Source organism: Mchenga conophoros, linkage group LG6 (assembly GCF_057382185.1).
Source record: "Mchenga conophoros isolate Kocher_MC1m ecotype Shallow Benthic linkage group LG6, M_conophoros_male_GT1.1, whole genome shotgun sequence".
Classification (NCBI taxonomy): Eukaryota; Metazoa; Chordata; class Actinopteri; order Cichliformes; family Cichlidae; genus Mchenga; species Mchenga conophoros.
The window spans coordinates 11,398,330-11,411,260 of record NC_140531.1 but is presented as its reverse complement, the minus strand read 5'-3'; the positions used below and the strand labels follow the sequence as shown (position 1 = coordinate 11,411,260).

At 43.4% G+C, this 12,931-nt stretch overlaps 1 protein-coding gene and 1 non-coding gene across 2 annotated transcripts; both read left to right on the top strand.

Annotated features, from left to right (window-relative positions):
* Positions 1 to 299: 299 nt before the first annotated feature.
* Positions 300 to 10,822, top strand: nptxrb (neuronal pentraxin receptor b). Its single transcript, XM_085276166.1, has 6 exons — positions 300 to 457; positions 655 to 1,446; positions 4,756 to 5,152; positions 6,070 to 6,311; positions 7,256 to 7,435; positions 8,176 to 10,822. Exons 2-6 carry the CDS (start codon positions 718 to 720, stop codon positions 8,419 to 8,421), a joined length of 1,794 nt encoding a protein of 597 aa, XP_085132292.1. The 5' UTR covers positions 300 to 457; positions 655 to 717; the 3' UTR covers positions 8,422 to 10,822.
* A 1,231-nt stretch (positions 10,823 to 12,053) lies between these two features.
* trnap-ugg (transfer RNA proline (anticodon UGG)) lies at positions 12,054 to 12,125 on the top strand. The gene has a single exon. It is a non-coding gene; the product is annotated as a tRNA-Pro (tRNA).
* The last annotated feature ends 806 nt before the right edge of the window (positions 12,126 to 12,931 follow it).

Here is a 12,931-nt window from a genome sequence, read left to right as displayed (position 1 = left end):
TGTAAATAAACTCAGGCTGTACACATAGTTGTGAAAGAAAAAGTGCACTGCACACTGGGATTTTGCATCCCTTATCAATGCAGTTTGGATTCTTTACATCGGTTTTTATGTTAAGTTTTTAAAATGTGTCCACCCCCCCTTTCCTTCCTTTTATCTTCCAAGCCTCCAGAACAGGATGTGCGCTCAGGCAGCGCAGTCACACGCTGATCCATCATCGCCTTGTTTGCTCGGCTGCTGCTGGAGGTTCACCTAGGCTCTGACCCGCGCATGCCCACAGCCTCGCTCCTCCTCTCCGAGAGATCCCCATAGTAACGCGCGGAGGAGAGCAGCTTAGCAACACGGAGACTGGAGAGGGAGCATCTCTGCTCCAGACAGCGCGGTGCCGTCAACATTAGGTACACACAGAGGGTGGTGAGGAAACAACAGCAGCAGAGCCCCGGATCTACCCGCTCCTACAGTAAGTGTCACATTCCGCCTGAAAGATCTGGCGACTTTATTTGACACATCAGGCTGAGATTATATTGAGGCGGGCTGCAGTCTTCCTACATGCTGTTCTGAGTTCCAGCCTCCAAAGCCCAGACAAGTCTTTGTTTTTGTTTTATTTTTTAAATTATTTTTTAAAGGATTTTTATTTGTATTTGTTTTTTATTGCAGGCTCGTGTGTGTGTCACCTTGTGTCTGAACTCCTGATCTACATCACTGCTCTTCACGGTCACCATGAAGTTCGCAGTGGTGCTCGTGGGAGCGGGCACTCTGGCCTTCCTCGGCGCGGTCATCTGCATCATTGCCAGCGTTTATCCGTTTAAACGCGCCGCTCTCGTCAGCGATAACGGAACCCTGACGTCGGAGTCGCTGCTCCAGCCTCTGGAGCCGGGGTCGGTGGCTCACGCCGGGCCGCTGGGCGCTCTGCACGGCGCGGAGTCGTACGATGGTGGAAACGGACTCGGCGGCATCGGCGTGGAGGTTCCCACTCTGAACGAGCTCAACCTTGGGGAGGAGACGGGTGGAGGGCCGGCGAAGCAGTTCAGCTTCAGCCGACTCATCTGCACTCCTGTGCCGGTGGGAGAGTGCAAGACTAAAGACCTGAGGCAGCGGAGGGACCACCAGCAGCAGCAGGCGGACGATCCGCTCTACGGCACAGGGGATGAAGACCTGCGGACCACCGCGGAGGAACTCCGGCAGATGGTCCTGCAGCAGAACGACCAGATCCTCATGGACCAGAGGACCATAAGGGAGCTGACCGGGAAGCTCAGCGAGTGCGAGAGCGGCCTGGAGGACGAGCGGAGCATCCCGGAGCGCAGCATCGGGGTCTGGAGCGGGAACCGCCGCGTCATGGCCGGGGATGATGTGACCTCATCCGCCGCGGCACAGCTGCAGACGGCGCGGGCCGTGGAGGAGCTGGCCCGGGCCATCATGGAGCTGAAGGATCGCATTGAGAAACTGGAGGTAAACACAGGGATGCTGAGTGCGGGCTTGTCGCTGATTAACCTCCTGTCTGAGTTTTGTTTGACAGCGGGAGATTTGGAGAGGCACCAGAATGATGCATTAGCAGATGAGTCAGTGCCATTCAGTCTAAATTAGGCTCATTTCAAGATCTATCCTAATTTTAGCTTGATATCCACTGTGGTGGTTTAGGACTAACCATTAGAATTGACTTATGATTCAGATTAAAGTGCCACAGCTCTGCTGGTTCTCTGAGCCTGAAGAGGGGCTCTGGTCTTTATCTCTCTACACCTCTTTTCATTCTCCCCTAAAAGAGGGCTTTTATCTTCTGCTCCTCTTTCCTCTGACAAGTAGCCTAACTCGTGACACAGATACCCCTGATCTCTTGCGCAAGCTCCACACGGACCCATGGGAAATCTTTCCACCTGCTGGCCCTCACGCTCCTCCGCATCCCCCCACCCTGCTGCCTCATACCCTGTACCACCGCATCTCCCACAGCAGGATGGAGACATAAATAAAACATGAAGCTGGCTGGACAGGAAGGAGGGAGGTGGAGTAGGGGGGTCAGATTTTATGTGTGTGTGTGTGTGTGCAAAGATTGAGACACACACCCACACACAAACACTGCTGCATCACTGCTGGTGCTCTCCAAGCACAGTCAGTTACAAGGTTGTCTCCGTCAGTGAGAATTTATATCCTGGACGTCCACATCCAGTCCTGCCTCAGCAACTCTCTTGATATTATATATCGCCCCCGAAGCCGTCTCATCCACACTAACAGCTCTCTCTCTCTTTACAGCTCCTCCACCAATACCTTCTTTTTTCAACTTATGCTCTGCATAGGCTACTAATACTGCCAGTGCCCGGCTGCTACAAAAGCTCTCTCCATGGCGCTGCCTTATTAGTCGAGCCCCTTCCCTGCAGTTTCATTTCAGTTTTAAACCACCACTACATCTAACATCGATGGCAGCCATATTTAGAGGCAATAAAGACAGGACTGGGCTCTGCTCATTGCCATTATGTTAAATCTGTTCATGTATTTTTCACAAATATCCCCACAGTGAATAGGAACTGCACTGACAGCCTTTTTTAACAGCATTTTCCACTTTTAGCCAATATTCTCACCCTCAGCTCTCATAAAAAATAGTTAATTAATATTTATTGACATTGCTCAAGGCATCTCTACGCCCAACCTAAGGCGCAAATAAACAGCATTAAAAATTGAAAGTGATCAATACGATTAGAGGTCATTGACATCTGGACAACACGCTCTGAGGAGGACGGAGCTCAGAGTCCTTGTGCTTTTTTCATTTAATCTTGGGAAAGGACTTGTCTGCAAGGCTGGGTGTAATCCAAAGATTTAATTACAAAGTAAAGATTCAGATCTTGAGACATAGATCAGGGCAGATGTTTGGCAAAGGAGAACTAAATGATTACATCATATTAAGCATACGTGGAAAAAAATCAGCTCACAGGAAGCTTCGGTGATGCAAGATTAGTGCTAAAGATAAAGCTGCGACAAAGCCATAAAGAAATATGGTAAATTATAATTTACTCATCCCAAAAAGCAAATAAGCTGAGAATGATGTAGTTAAATATACAGCTTAATAAATTAAAATATCACAGTAAGCAGATGTCTCGGTAAGATAAAAAGCTACATAAAAGAAAGGAGAACAATTAAATAGAAAACCAAGTATTAATCTAGATAAATACCATGTAAAAATATACACAAACATATAACAAACACAGGTTTGTTATAAAATGTTCAAATTTGTAGTCATTTACAATTACCAATGTAAATTTTCATGACAACAAATGAGTCATATCTAAATATATTATTTTTGGCACAAAGCCTACATGGTGAAAATATGTCTTTGCATGTAACAACACATATTCTGGGGTGGATATTTCCAGACATCATGGGTCAGGAAAGCCAGGAGTACAGCAACATCCAGGATAAATGGCTTACAAGGAGATGCCTCTGTGTCTAGACAGGCTGCATTCAGTGCCACTGTGTTGTTTGACAAGGATGTCTTACAGTGCTTGAAATTCAAAAAAGTCATTTCCTTTTGACATTGAACAAAAAGCTCTAACATTACCATGCAGACTGACTCTTGGTTAGCAGCTGTGAAAATGCTGCCAAGATAAAAATGCTCGATGTTAAAGCACAGAAAACATTTCTTTTAAGAAAAGGCTTCAGCCAGACTGATATAAGAGTAATACTGATATTTAGTGATTCAGAAATCCAATATATCAATCGATATTTCTTTTAAAAAACACAAATCATAAACAGATTTGCTTAAAATTTATTGTTTTCAGTTATTTATGACAGTGAACTTTAAAAATAATCTTTTTGTTATTTTAACAAGTTGTTCAAATCAGCTGGTTGATGAATTTTTGGTGTTCCAAACACTGGCTAACAAGGAAGTTGTAGAGTGCCCTCTGGTGGACAAACTATGTAACATCAACATTAGTAACAAGGCTGAAGGGTGTTTCTCCCACGTCTTTGTTGCTTTTTTACTTTTCATTTATCTTCAGCTGTAAAACCTATTTGCTGATATGTCAGTATCAGCAAATAGGTGAGTGATATCGGCTGATATGATATATAATTGGTTGTACTCTAGAAAAGTAATCATTAAAGGGCCACATGTAATAAGCCAAAACAGTTAAATAGTAGCGTGACTTTACTTTTGAACAGAGAACACAAAACACGGTTTGTAATCTACAATCCTTCTGCCACTCTCCCAACCTGACTCTAAAACTACACTAAGTGTAAGTAAATATAGAAAGTGTTTCATGCTTACAATCAGTCATAAAATGCTACTTTAGCAAAGAGAAAAGTGAAACATATTCCTTTGTAGACTATCTCCAAATCACACGGTGGTTAGATCTGGGTGGGTTCAAATCCCACTACTTCATGGAGTTAAGTGGGTTCAAATATTCATAGAGGAACAAATTATGATTCATTTTATTATATTATAAACACATCATTTAGTGTGGGTGTGCCTGGTTTCATTTGTGAATACACAGGTGACATCTATATATATATATATATATATATATATATATATATATATATATATATATATATATATATATATATATATATATATATATATATATATATATATATATATATATATATATTACTTCCAAACTGTCACTGGAACTGTAGCATTGCTCACCTACTGAATCATTTTATGTCCTTGTCATAAATCTGCTGTTGTTAAATTTGTTCTCTAAATGTGTCTAACCAGTAATAACTAGCATCAATGCTAACACAGACCTTGTGTTTCTTATTTCTCTCCTACAGGCAGAGATAGGCCCTGCTGCTTTGAACCTCACAGACACATCTGTGGGCGTAAATAGTGGCGGCAGCAGCAGCGGCAGCGGCAGCAGCACAGCTGGTAACACCGGCAAGGCTCCAGCTCCGCCTTCCAGCACTACTTCCTCCCTATCTGCAGGGTCTGCCCCAGGGGGCCGCCGTCCTGCTTCCCCAGGCTCCTCTGCCTCCAGGCCTCCTGCTAAGGGTCCCCCTGGGCGTGGAAAGAGCACCTGGAGGGTGGAGGACCTGGAAGGGGAGCTGGAAAGGAAGATAAAGATGCTAGAGAAGGAGAGACAGGCCATGAGGAAGGAGACTCAGGGCCAGCATGAGAAGATCAACAAGGGCATCGACAACGTCAGCCACCGTGTCACCGAGCTGGAACACAGTGAGTATGGGGGTGGGAAGAAAGGAAAAAAAGAGGAGGCGAAATAAAGACATGACATTGTTGGCTAAATGAATGAAGGAAGGGACAGATTAACTGATGTAAAGGGTAGTAAGACAAGGGCAACATCAAGCTGAATGTAGATCAGAGCATTGCAAGAGAAGGCTGAAATGAAAGTTTAACGAGCTCTGCTGGTGAACTGGGTCATCTCAGCAGCAGAGAATATGCTTTAGATTAAAATTAGATGATTAATGAGTGCTTAAGAGTGGGAAAATGTCAAAGTGAGAGCTGAGAGCTAAAAATAAAAATAAAATAAAGGAAGGAGAGAATAATATATCTGAAATCATCCGCTGCTTTTACCTGCTTTAATCTTCATCCTCACGGGGGACCTATGGGAAGGATTCTTGCTTTGCGGGTGTCAGGAACGAGGTCTGGATGTGTCACGTTGGTTTTGAAGGGCTTTATTTGCAGATTTTCTGAGCAGAAATAAGGTTACTGCAGGTGAAAGCTTCTCGAAAAAGGAGTATACGCTCTTTGATAATGGGAGAAGTGGACGCTCAGAGGTGAGATTGAGAGTTTGCGAGGTGCCAAGAGGAAGGTTAATAGGAAAAAGTGCTGATTTATCCCCTTTTTTTTCACCACTCTGTCATTCTCCCAACCTCTCTGACCACCTCTACATCTTCTCAGCTTTAAGAGCTGCAGTGTGGCCTCGAGTTAGAGAGGGTGATCATTAACTGTAACATCTGAGCTCTTGCCAAGCGCTCTGCGCCCGAGTGTGGGCTTGAGCGAAAACAAGTGAGAAGGGAAGCCTCAGTGTCCTTGTATAAATTAATGCAATCATCGCTCGCTGTTTTCTCTCTGGGTCTGCCTTACAGCGTCTAACTTCTTTCTCTTCATCTCCTTCATGTGTGTCTCCAAAGCGATGACGGAGCCACCGTTCCCTGACGGCTTTGTCATCTCCTTCCCTATGCGGACCAACTACATGTACGGCCTGGTCAGGAAAGAGATTACTGAGATGTATGCCTTCACTGCCTGCCTATGGCTCAAAGCCAAAGAGGGTGGCATTGGGACCCCCTTCTCCTACTCTGTGCCGGGGCAGCCCAATGAGCTGGTTCTGTTACAGGGAGTCCACAATCCCGTGGAGCTGCTTATCAACGACAAGGTAACGAGGGTTTCTCAGACCTACCTGTCTGTTGTACCTGTGCTAATATCTGGACGTTGGGACAAGTCAGAACATTTTACATGGGAAAATTAATGGTTCTTGTCGGGAAAAGCATTAATATCTCATAACCTTTAAGGTTTCCTTGTAATTACTCAAGCACAGAAGCCTGCAAGGAAACTAATTACGATGTCTTACAGAACAGTAGAGTATAGTTGATGGCTTACTGTTATTAAAGTGAGCGATGTAAACATGTTCATTCTCACAGACTTATTGAATTTTACAAGAGTGATGGAAAAAGCAAACCTGAAAATGTCACAGCTGTGTGCTGTCGTTTGAGTAAACAGTACGTGAATCACCATCTACATTAAGTTTGGGTTTTGGTTCTCAGCCTCAGGTGTGCGCTGGTGTTGATCCCACTTCAGCCATCGATCCCCCCCCCCCCAAAAAAAAGAAAATATGTGTATTCCCATAATGCAGAAAACGTAAAACTAAAACAGACGGTGCACTTCAACAACACATTAAAAATTTACAAGTATAAACTAGATAGGAGGGAAAAAAAGAGCGTTAAAATCAGACTTTTTTGTGATTTATCATGGCCACAATTCAGTCGCAAACTGCAACATTACTTTGCCTAAAATTGTTCTTTGTCCAGAACAAATGCCTTGATTAAAATCAATTAAAAGTAAGAAGAACCTGCCCTCTGTTTGTGTTTTTCTGCATTTGTAGCAGCGGGATCCACAGCAAACATACATTATTGAGGAACAGTCAGTTCCACGCCAGTGTTTTCCTTTAATATTGCTCATATAGTTGCTGTATAGTTCCCATGAGAGAGTGCAATGTAGTCGAGGTTTACCGTGGTGAAAGGTGTTCCAATTATAATGCGAGCTCAGTGTTTGCAAGTTTGAGAAATTCTAACTGCGGCCGCTGTTTCCTCTGGCCTGTAGGTGGCGCAGCTGCCCCTGTCCCTGCCACAGGATGAGTGGCAGCACATCTGTGTCAGCTGGACTCTCAGAGATGGGGTTTGGAAGGCCTACCAGGGTGGGAAGATGAAGGGACGAGGGGAGGGACTGGCGGCCTGGCACCCAATCAAACCCGGGGGAGTCCTCATTCTGGGACAGGAGCAGGTGAGACGGATGCATGGATGGATGGATGATTCATAGGTGAATGATCCATGGATAAACATACACAGAGAAACCAGGAGAGCTATTTTAAGGAACCACCATTAGCTTTTCACACATGAAGAGGCAGAAACCTAATGGTGTTTATCCTCACGCTTGGCTGCTTCATTAGCGAAACAACTACATTACAAAACGGTTACGAAATGCGACATTATCCCTCCCTGGTGTCAGAAGAACAACCCGAAGCTCATCCCGCAGCTCCTTTGTCCTTGCATAAAAGACAAAAACACTGATGGAGCACGATGTAATTTGATGGATAGTTTCGAGAGGGAGCAAGTATTTCATTAATCTCCTCTGAGGATGGCTGATGGATTGCTGCTGGCTGAGATGTGTTGACTTGATTTTATCGAGAAAAATCCCAGGACACAAGAGGGAAATTAATACTTTTAATTGTATTTGTGCAAAATCAGGAAAAATGTAATATTTTCCTGCAGAATAAACTTTATTTTAGCTCAGTGCCTTCACCAGTTACCTGATTTGACATTTAAAGCATAGTTTTGGTATTTATCCAAAGAAGTGGGTAATCGTTATTTACTTAATGTTAATTAAAAACTTTGTCAAGCAAACTGCTGCCAAACGATATTCCAATGGAAATCGTCCTTTTCCCCCCCACCACAAATAATAATGTAATAATGTTTAAAATGGCTGGTGTTGAAGTTCTGAATGTGCTATCTCTTCTACCCAAGGACACACTGGGTGGACGTTTTGATGCCTCCCAGGCTCTGGTCGGGGAGCTCTCTCAGTTTAACCTGTGGGACCGGGTGTTGAAGCCAGCCGAGGTGGCCGCCGTGGCCGACTGCAGCTCCTCGGCCCTGGGCAACATCGCGCCCTGGACCGACCACGACGTAGATGTCTATGGCGGCGCCACCAAGGAGTCCCTGGACCCGTGCCACGCCGCCCAGAGATCCAACCCCTCTGGCCCCAAACAGTGAAGAATGACTGGGAGAGGGCAGCCATGCTTGAGAGGTCAATTTAGGAGTGAATTGAAGAGTCTAAAGAGTTTTTATCCAAGTTGGAGCATCCAGTATAATTTGCTTGTTGGGGGTTGGTAAGCTTACTACCAGTGGACTATTAAATTGTCAAGCGTGGTGTATCTGTTCTGTTCTTTGTGTTGGTGTCCACGCTCATGTGTTTACTTCTGCAGTGAGATACAGTGAGTTTAGTCACAGAATCACCTTAGTGAAGGCTTGCATGGGTCAATCAACCTCTGGCGTGAACGTGTTTAAACGGAGACTCTGCATTGATAGAGTGGAATCTGTGGTTTAGATGATAATCTCTTGGGCCAGTCAGCCATACGAGATTATTCCTGCAGGTTTCAGTGCAGTCATGGAAAGAACCTTTAACGATGCCACATCTAAGGGTTTCTCCATTGTTGTTTTTTTGCAACACAGTGACACAAAATTCCATCTCTTCTTCATCCCGTGTCCAGCTGGTTGTGTTATGATGCTACAGCTGATTTCTGACATGCTCTAGTGGTCATATCTATTTTTATTACTCAATGGGGAAACCGAGTTTGGTCCGTTTTTAACTGTATATGATCCTGTCGAGTAAAGTCTGTGTGCTTTTCGGTTTTTCTATATTGCATACCACGATTCGGTAAACCAGTGGACTTATAAATGTATAATGTGTAATGTACTTCTGCTAATGTTGCTCTGTATCAGTCTGCTCCTCCCCGCCCCATGCCTGCTGTAGCCTCTCGTGCATCTCACAGCCCAGCAAAGTGAAGTTGCAGCGTTTTTCTTTTCTTATTGTTTGCAGCTTAGATAAAACAGCGCTCTCAGCCGACCCCTGAAATAAAACGTCATGTCTAACTAAGCACCACTAAGAGAACTGGTATTACGATATAACTGTGGTATCACTGAATGTAAATCAGATGAAATGTAAATGTTTTGTTTTGTTTTTTTTGGTGAAAATTACAGTGTACGTATTCCACACTGCCCCACTCTACACATGTTTTTATTAAATCCTCACAGACTGAGGGGGAGGGCATGAGGTGGACTGATTCCATGATGGCCATTTTGTACTTAACAGCTGGCTCTGTGCAGAAAACACAACCTGAAGGGAAGACTGTGCTTCCACTGAGCGACAGTAAAGTCAAACTACTGCCACCTTTTAAGTAACCTGAAGAACTACAAGCCAAACAAATAGATAGTAAAATCATTAAGCCTTTAGATTACATTAGATTGTTGGCATTTTTTATTGATAGTTATGCACCATGGAAGCATTTGAGTCCCGTTTTTTACATTTAATGAAGGATATATATATATATATATTTCCCTTGTTTTAAGTTGCTTGGTTTTGAGCACATTTTTTCCAAAGTTGATCGTACGGGACTTTTTTTACTTAAATAATTAATTTAACTTGCTTGAAGACATTTCACTTCTCATCTGAGAAGCTTCTTCAGTTTTAGGGTCAAACGGTGGAGTGTCCCAGATTTAAGCTCTGTGGGAGTGTCCCCCAAGAGGGACAATGGACCCCCTAATGATCCTCTACCTAATCACATGAGCCAAGGTGTGAAAATGGGTGTAGGTCACAATTAGCCAAGGTTTCAGGTGAGCTCATTGTGAAACCTAGCCCCACCCCATCATGTGATTTGAGGTCTGATGGCCCAGGATGTGAGTGGGCCTTCCCAGACGATGAGCTCAGAACCTTAAAGAACCTTAAAGAAGTCCAGGCGTTTTGTTTCTAAGCTCCTTAGACTACGATGACCTGGATGACTGAGAACCTTCACAGACAGTTAACTAAACTGTGATGCTCTGTGTTTTGTTTTGGGGTTTTTTTTGCGGCGAATCTGTAAAGTCACATGGCTGTATTCCTCTGATGTCTGGCATTTGATTTGAATCTTTCATAGTCAGCTTGAGATGGATGCGCTTAATGGCCTGCATGGAGTTGAGGCGGATATGCGAGGCGGACATCACAGGAAATAGAGGAGGGAAGAGCAAACCAGATGCACTGTGAGGGCCGAGGGTTTAATTCTCGCTTCGTCCAGCTACGCTAAAAAATGTATCCAGTCAACACTGTGCAGCGAAATGAACTGTGGTTAAGATACACTCAGTGCTTCTGTTCACTTATTACCTCAATCCATCATTCCCGCAAACAATTTGACACCCTGTTGTAAAGTGCCTGCCAGGGCTCTCGTGCCCACAGAATGGTCAGAGTTTTTTTTTTAGAGTTTTCTTCTTCGTCGTCTCTTTCTTCTGTTTCTCTCTCTCGGTTTTGTTTGGTCGTTGATGGCTGTGACAGTGTTGCGCTTGTCCTTATCTGCATCTTCATGGATCTTCTTTGGTATTGTGAAATAGGTGGATAAAAACTAATAAAGTGGTTATGACAACAGTTCTGGAGTCGTAGCTTTTTAACATGACGTCAAAAAAACAAAAGGAAAAAGAAAGAAAAGAAGAAAGTGTGGGATGTGTGTGCTGGGTTTGAGTGGCTGATTCCTTCAGACTTGCCAAGCCATCCGGATTACACTTCAACTAAACAATTGCACTCAGCATGCAAGCCTTTATACATAATCACACACTAAGAAAAGGCTTTAAGCTCTTTTTGTTGTGTGCCAGACTGGATTAACAGCGTATTTGCTGTCAGATGGCACGTGTGTGTCTTTTACATGGAGGCAGTACTCAGCAAAGACACTCCACAGAAATCCTGACCGCTGATGTAGACATAATAGATTACTCATAAATTTAACGAAGATCATGATGATTCGTGACTGCTCATCTGCCCACACACCACATTTCTTGGCGATCGGTTCATCTTAGCTGTGAGCTCAAGTCTAACCTCCAACTGCACAACACTTCATTAAAGTTCTCAATCTCACTTCAGCTGGTTTCCTGTGACTTCCTCAAAACCCAACCTTTACAGTCTGATGACCAGCAATTTATGTCTACACTCTCTATACTTTTATCTCTAAAACACCAAATTTAGCTGTAATTTAAGTAAGTTTCCTTTTATCTGTCTAAATTCATTTATTTTTTTTTGAAAGGGGAGAGTTTGGTTAGAAGAATCCCCTCGAGGTTCTCACTGTGTTTGATGCCAAAGAAGAAGAAATAAAAGATATCTATGATCTGTTTCCCAAGAAGATATTAATAATCTATGGAGGCAGGAAAGAAAGCTTTAGAGATAAACTGGCTTCTGCCACTCTAGACTGAAAAATCAACAACTGTGTGGGTCACAGTAAGATTTTCATGCAGAAACGAATGGTGGCTAGATACCTTTGGTAATAGGAAGCTGACCTTTGTGGCTTCAAGGATAGACTGTAAAAAATCAACACATCAAGTAATGTTTTCAACCCTTGAGTTTATTCTGGCTGTGCATATTGTTTTTTTTTTCAAAGCCAGAAATTAGAGGACAAAAGGATAGACCAACTAACCACTAACCATTGGTTAGCTTCGTTACTAAGGTACATCCTTTTTTTCCATGATTTTAACAGAGACGCTAACAATGGATCATTAAAGATGATTAAATTAAGCTAATAGGTAGGCTACTTAGAAGCTAAACAGGTCTCTGTAGGTTCAACAAGCGATGTAGGTACACCAATCTTTTATGCCATTGGTGACTCATCAGTGGCTCGTTGGTCTAGGGGTATGATTCTCGCTTTGGGTGCGAGAGGTCCCGGGTTCAAATCCCGGACGAGCCCCACTTGTTGCTTTGCTCTAAAAAGTTCCAAGGGAATGAAGAAAAAGAAAAAAAAAAAGCAGGGAAAATGGTTAAAGAAGTGGTTTTTATTAAAGTTTCTAATAACAACTAATCTTTTTGCAACTGCAGTTATTGCCATCTCATGGCACTTCTGCATTGGCCTAATTTTTCAGCCACAGAGGCTACGTCCATGTTTGGTACCATGTATGCCCACAGCTGAATATGAACAAGAACGTGAACAAGGCTCAACAACACCCACATGCCACATGTCAATAATTCCTAATTAGAGTTTAAATTAGCATGTTATATAAAAGGCTACTCCCTGTACAGCTGCTGCGAAGGAGGAAATGAAAAAAACAACACAATTTTTTGCACCAGGCTGAATAAACCTGCTTCTGCTATAAAGCTGAGTTGATTTTTTGGAGCGAGCAATTCATTTTCAATTCAGATTTACATTTACATTGGTGCTATTTACATAGCACCAATTTCCAATAACAGTCACCTCAAGGTCATTTATACTGTAAGGTAAAGACCCCACAGTCTTCTGAAGAAAACCCTAATAACTAAACTTTGTGACTGTGGGAAGGAAAAAACTCCCTTTTGACAAGAAAAACTCTCGGATCAGAAAGAGGCAGCCGTCCATCCTGACAGTTGGGTGGCTGTGGCTCAGGAGTTTAAAGCAGGCTGCCTGCTAACCAGAAGGTTGGTGGTTCGACCCTTGTCCAACCCCAAGTTATACCAGAGTATGGATTTGTGTCAATGTTAAATAGAAACTACTTACATTAAAAAAAATGAATGAGGTGAGTT

Bases quoted from the DNA above. Each gene is read 5' to 3' on its own strand.
- nptxrb (XM_085276166.1), top strand. From the start codon at position 718: ATGAAGTTCGCAGTGGTGCTCGTGGGAGCGGGCACTCTGGCCTTCCTC. The intron at 6,312-7,255 runs GTAACGAGGGTT...TCTGGCCTGTAG, and splicing joins AGCTGCTTATCAACGACAAG to GTGGCGCAGCTGCCCCTGTC. The intron at 7,436-8,175 runs GTGAGACGGATG...CTTCTACCCAAG, and splicing joins TCATTCTGGGACAGGAGCAG to GACACACTGGGTGGACGTTT.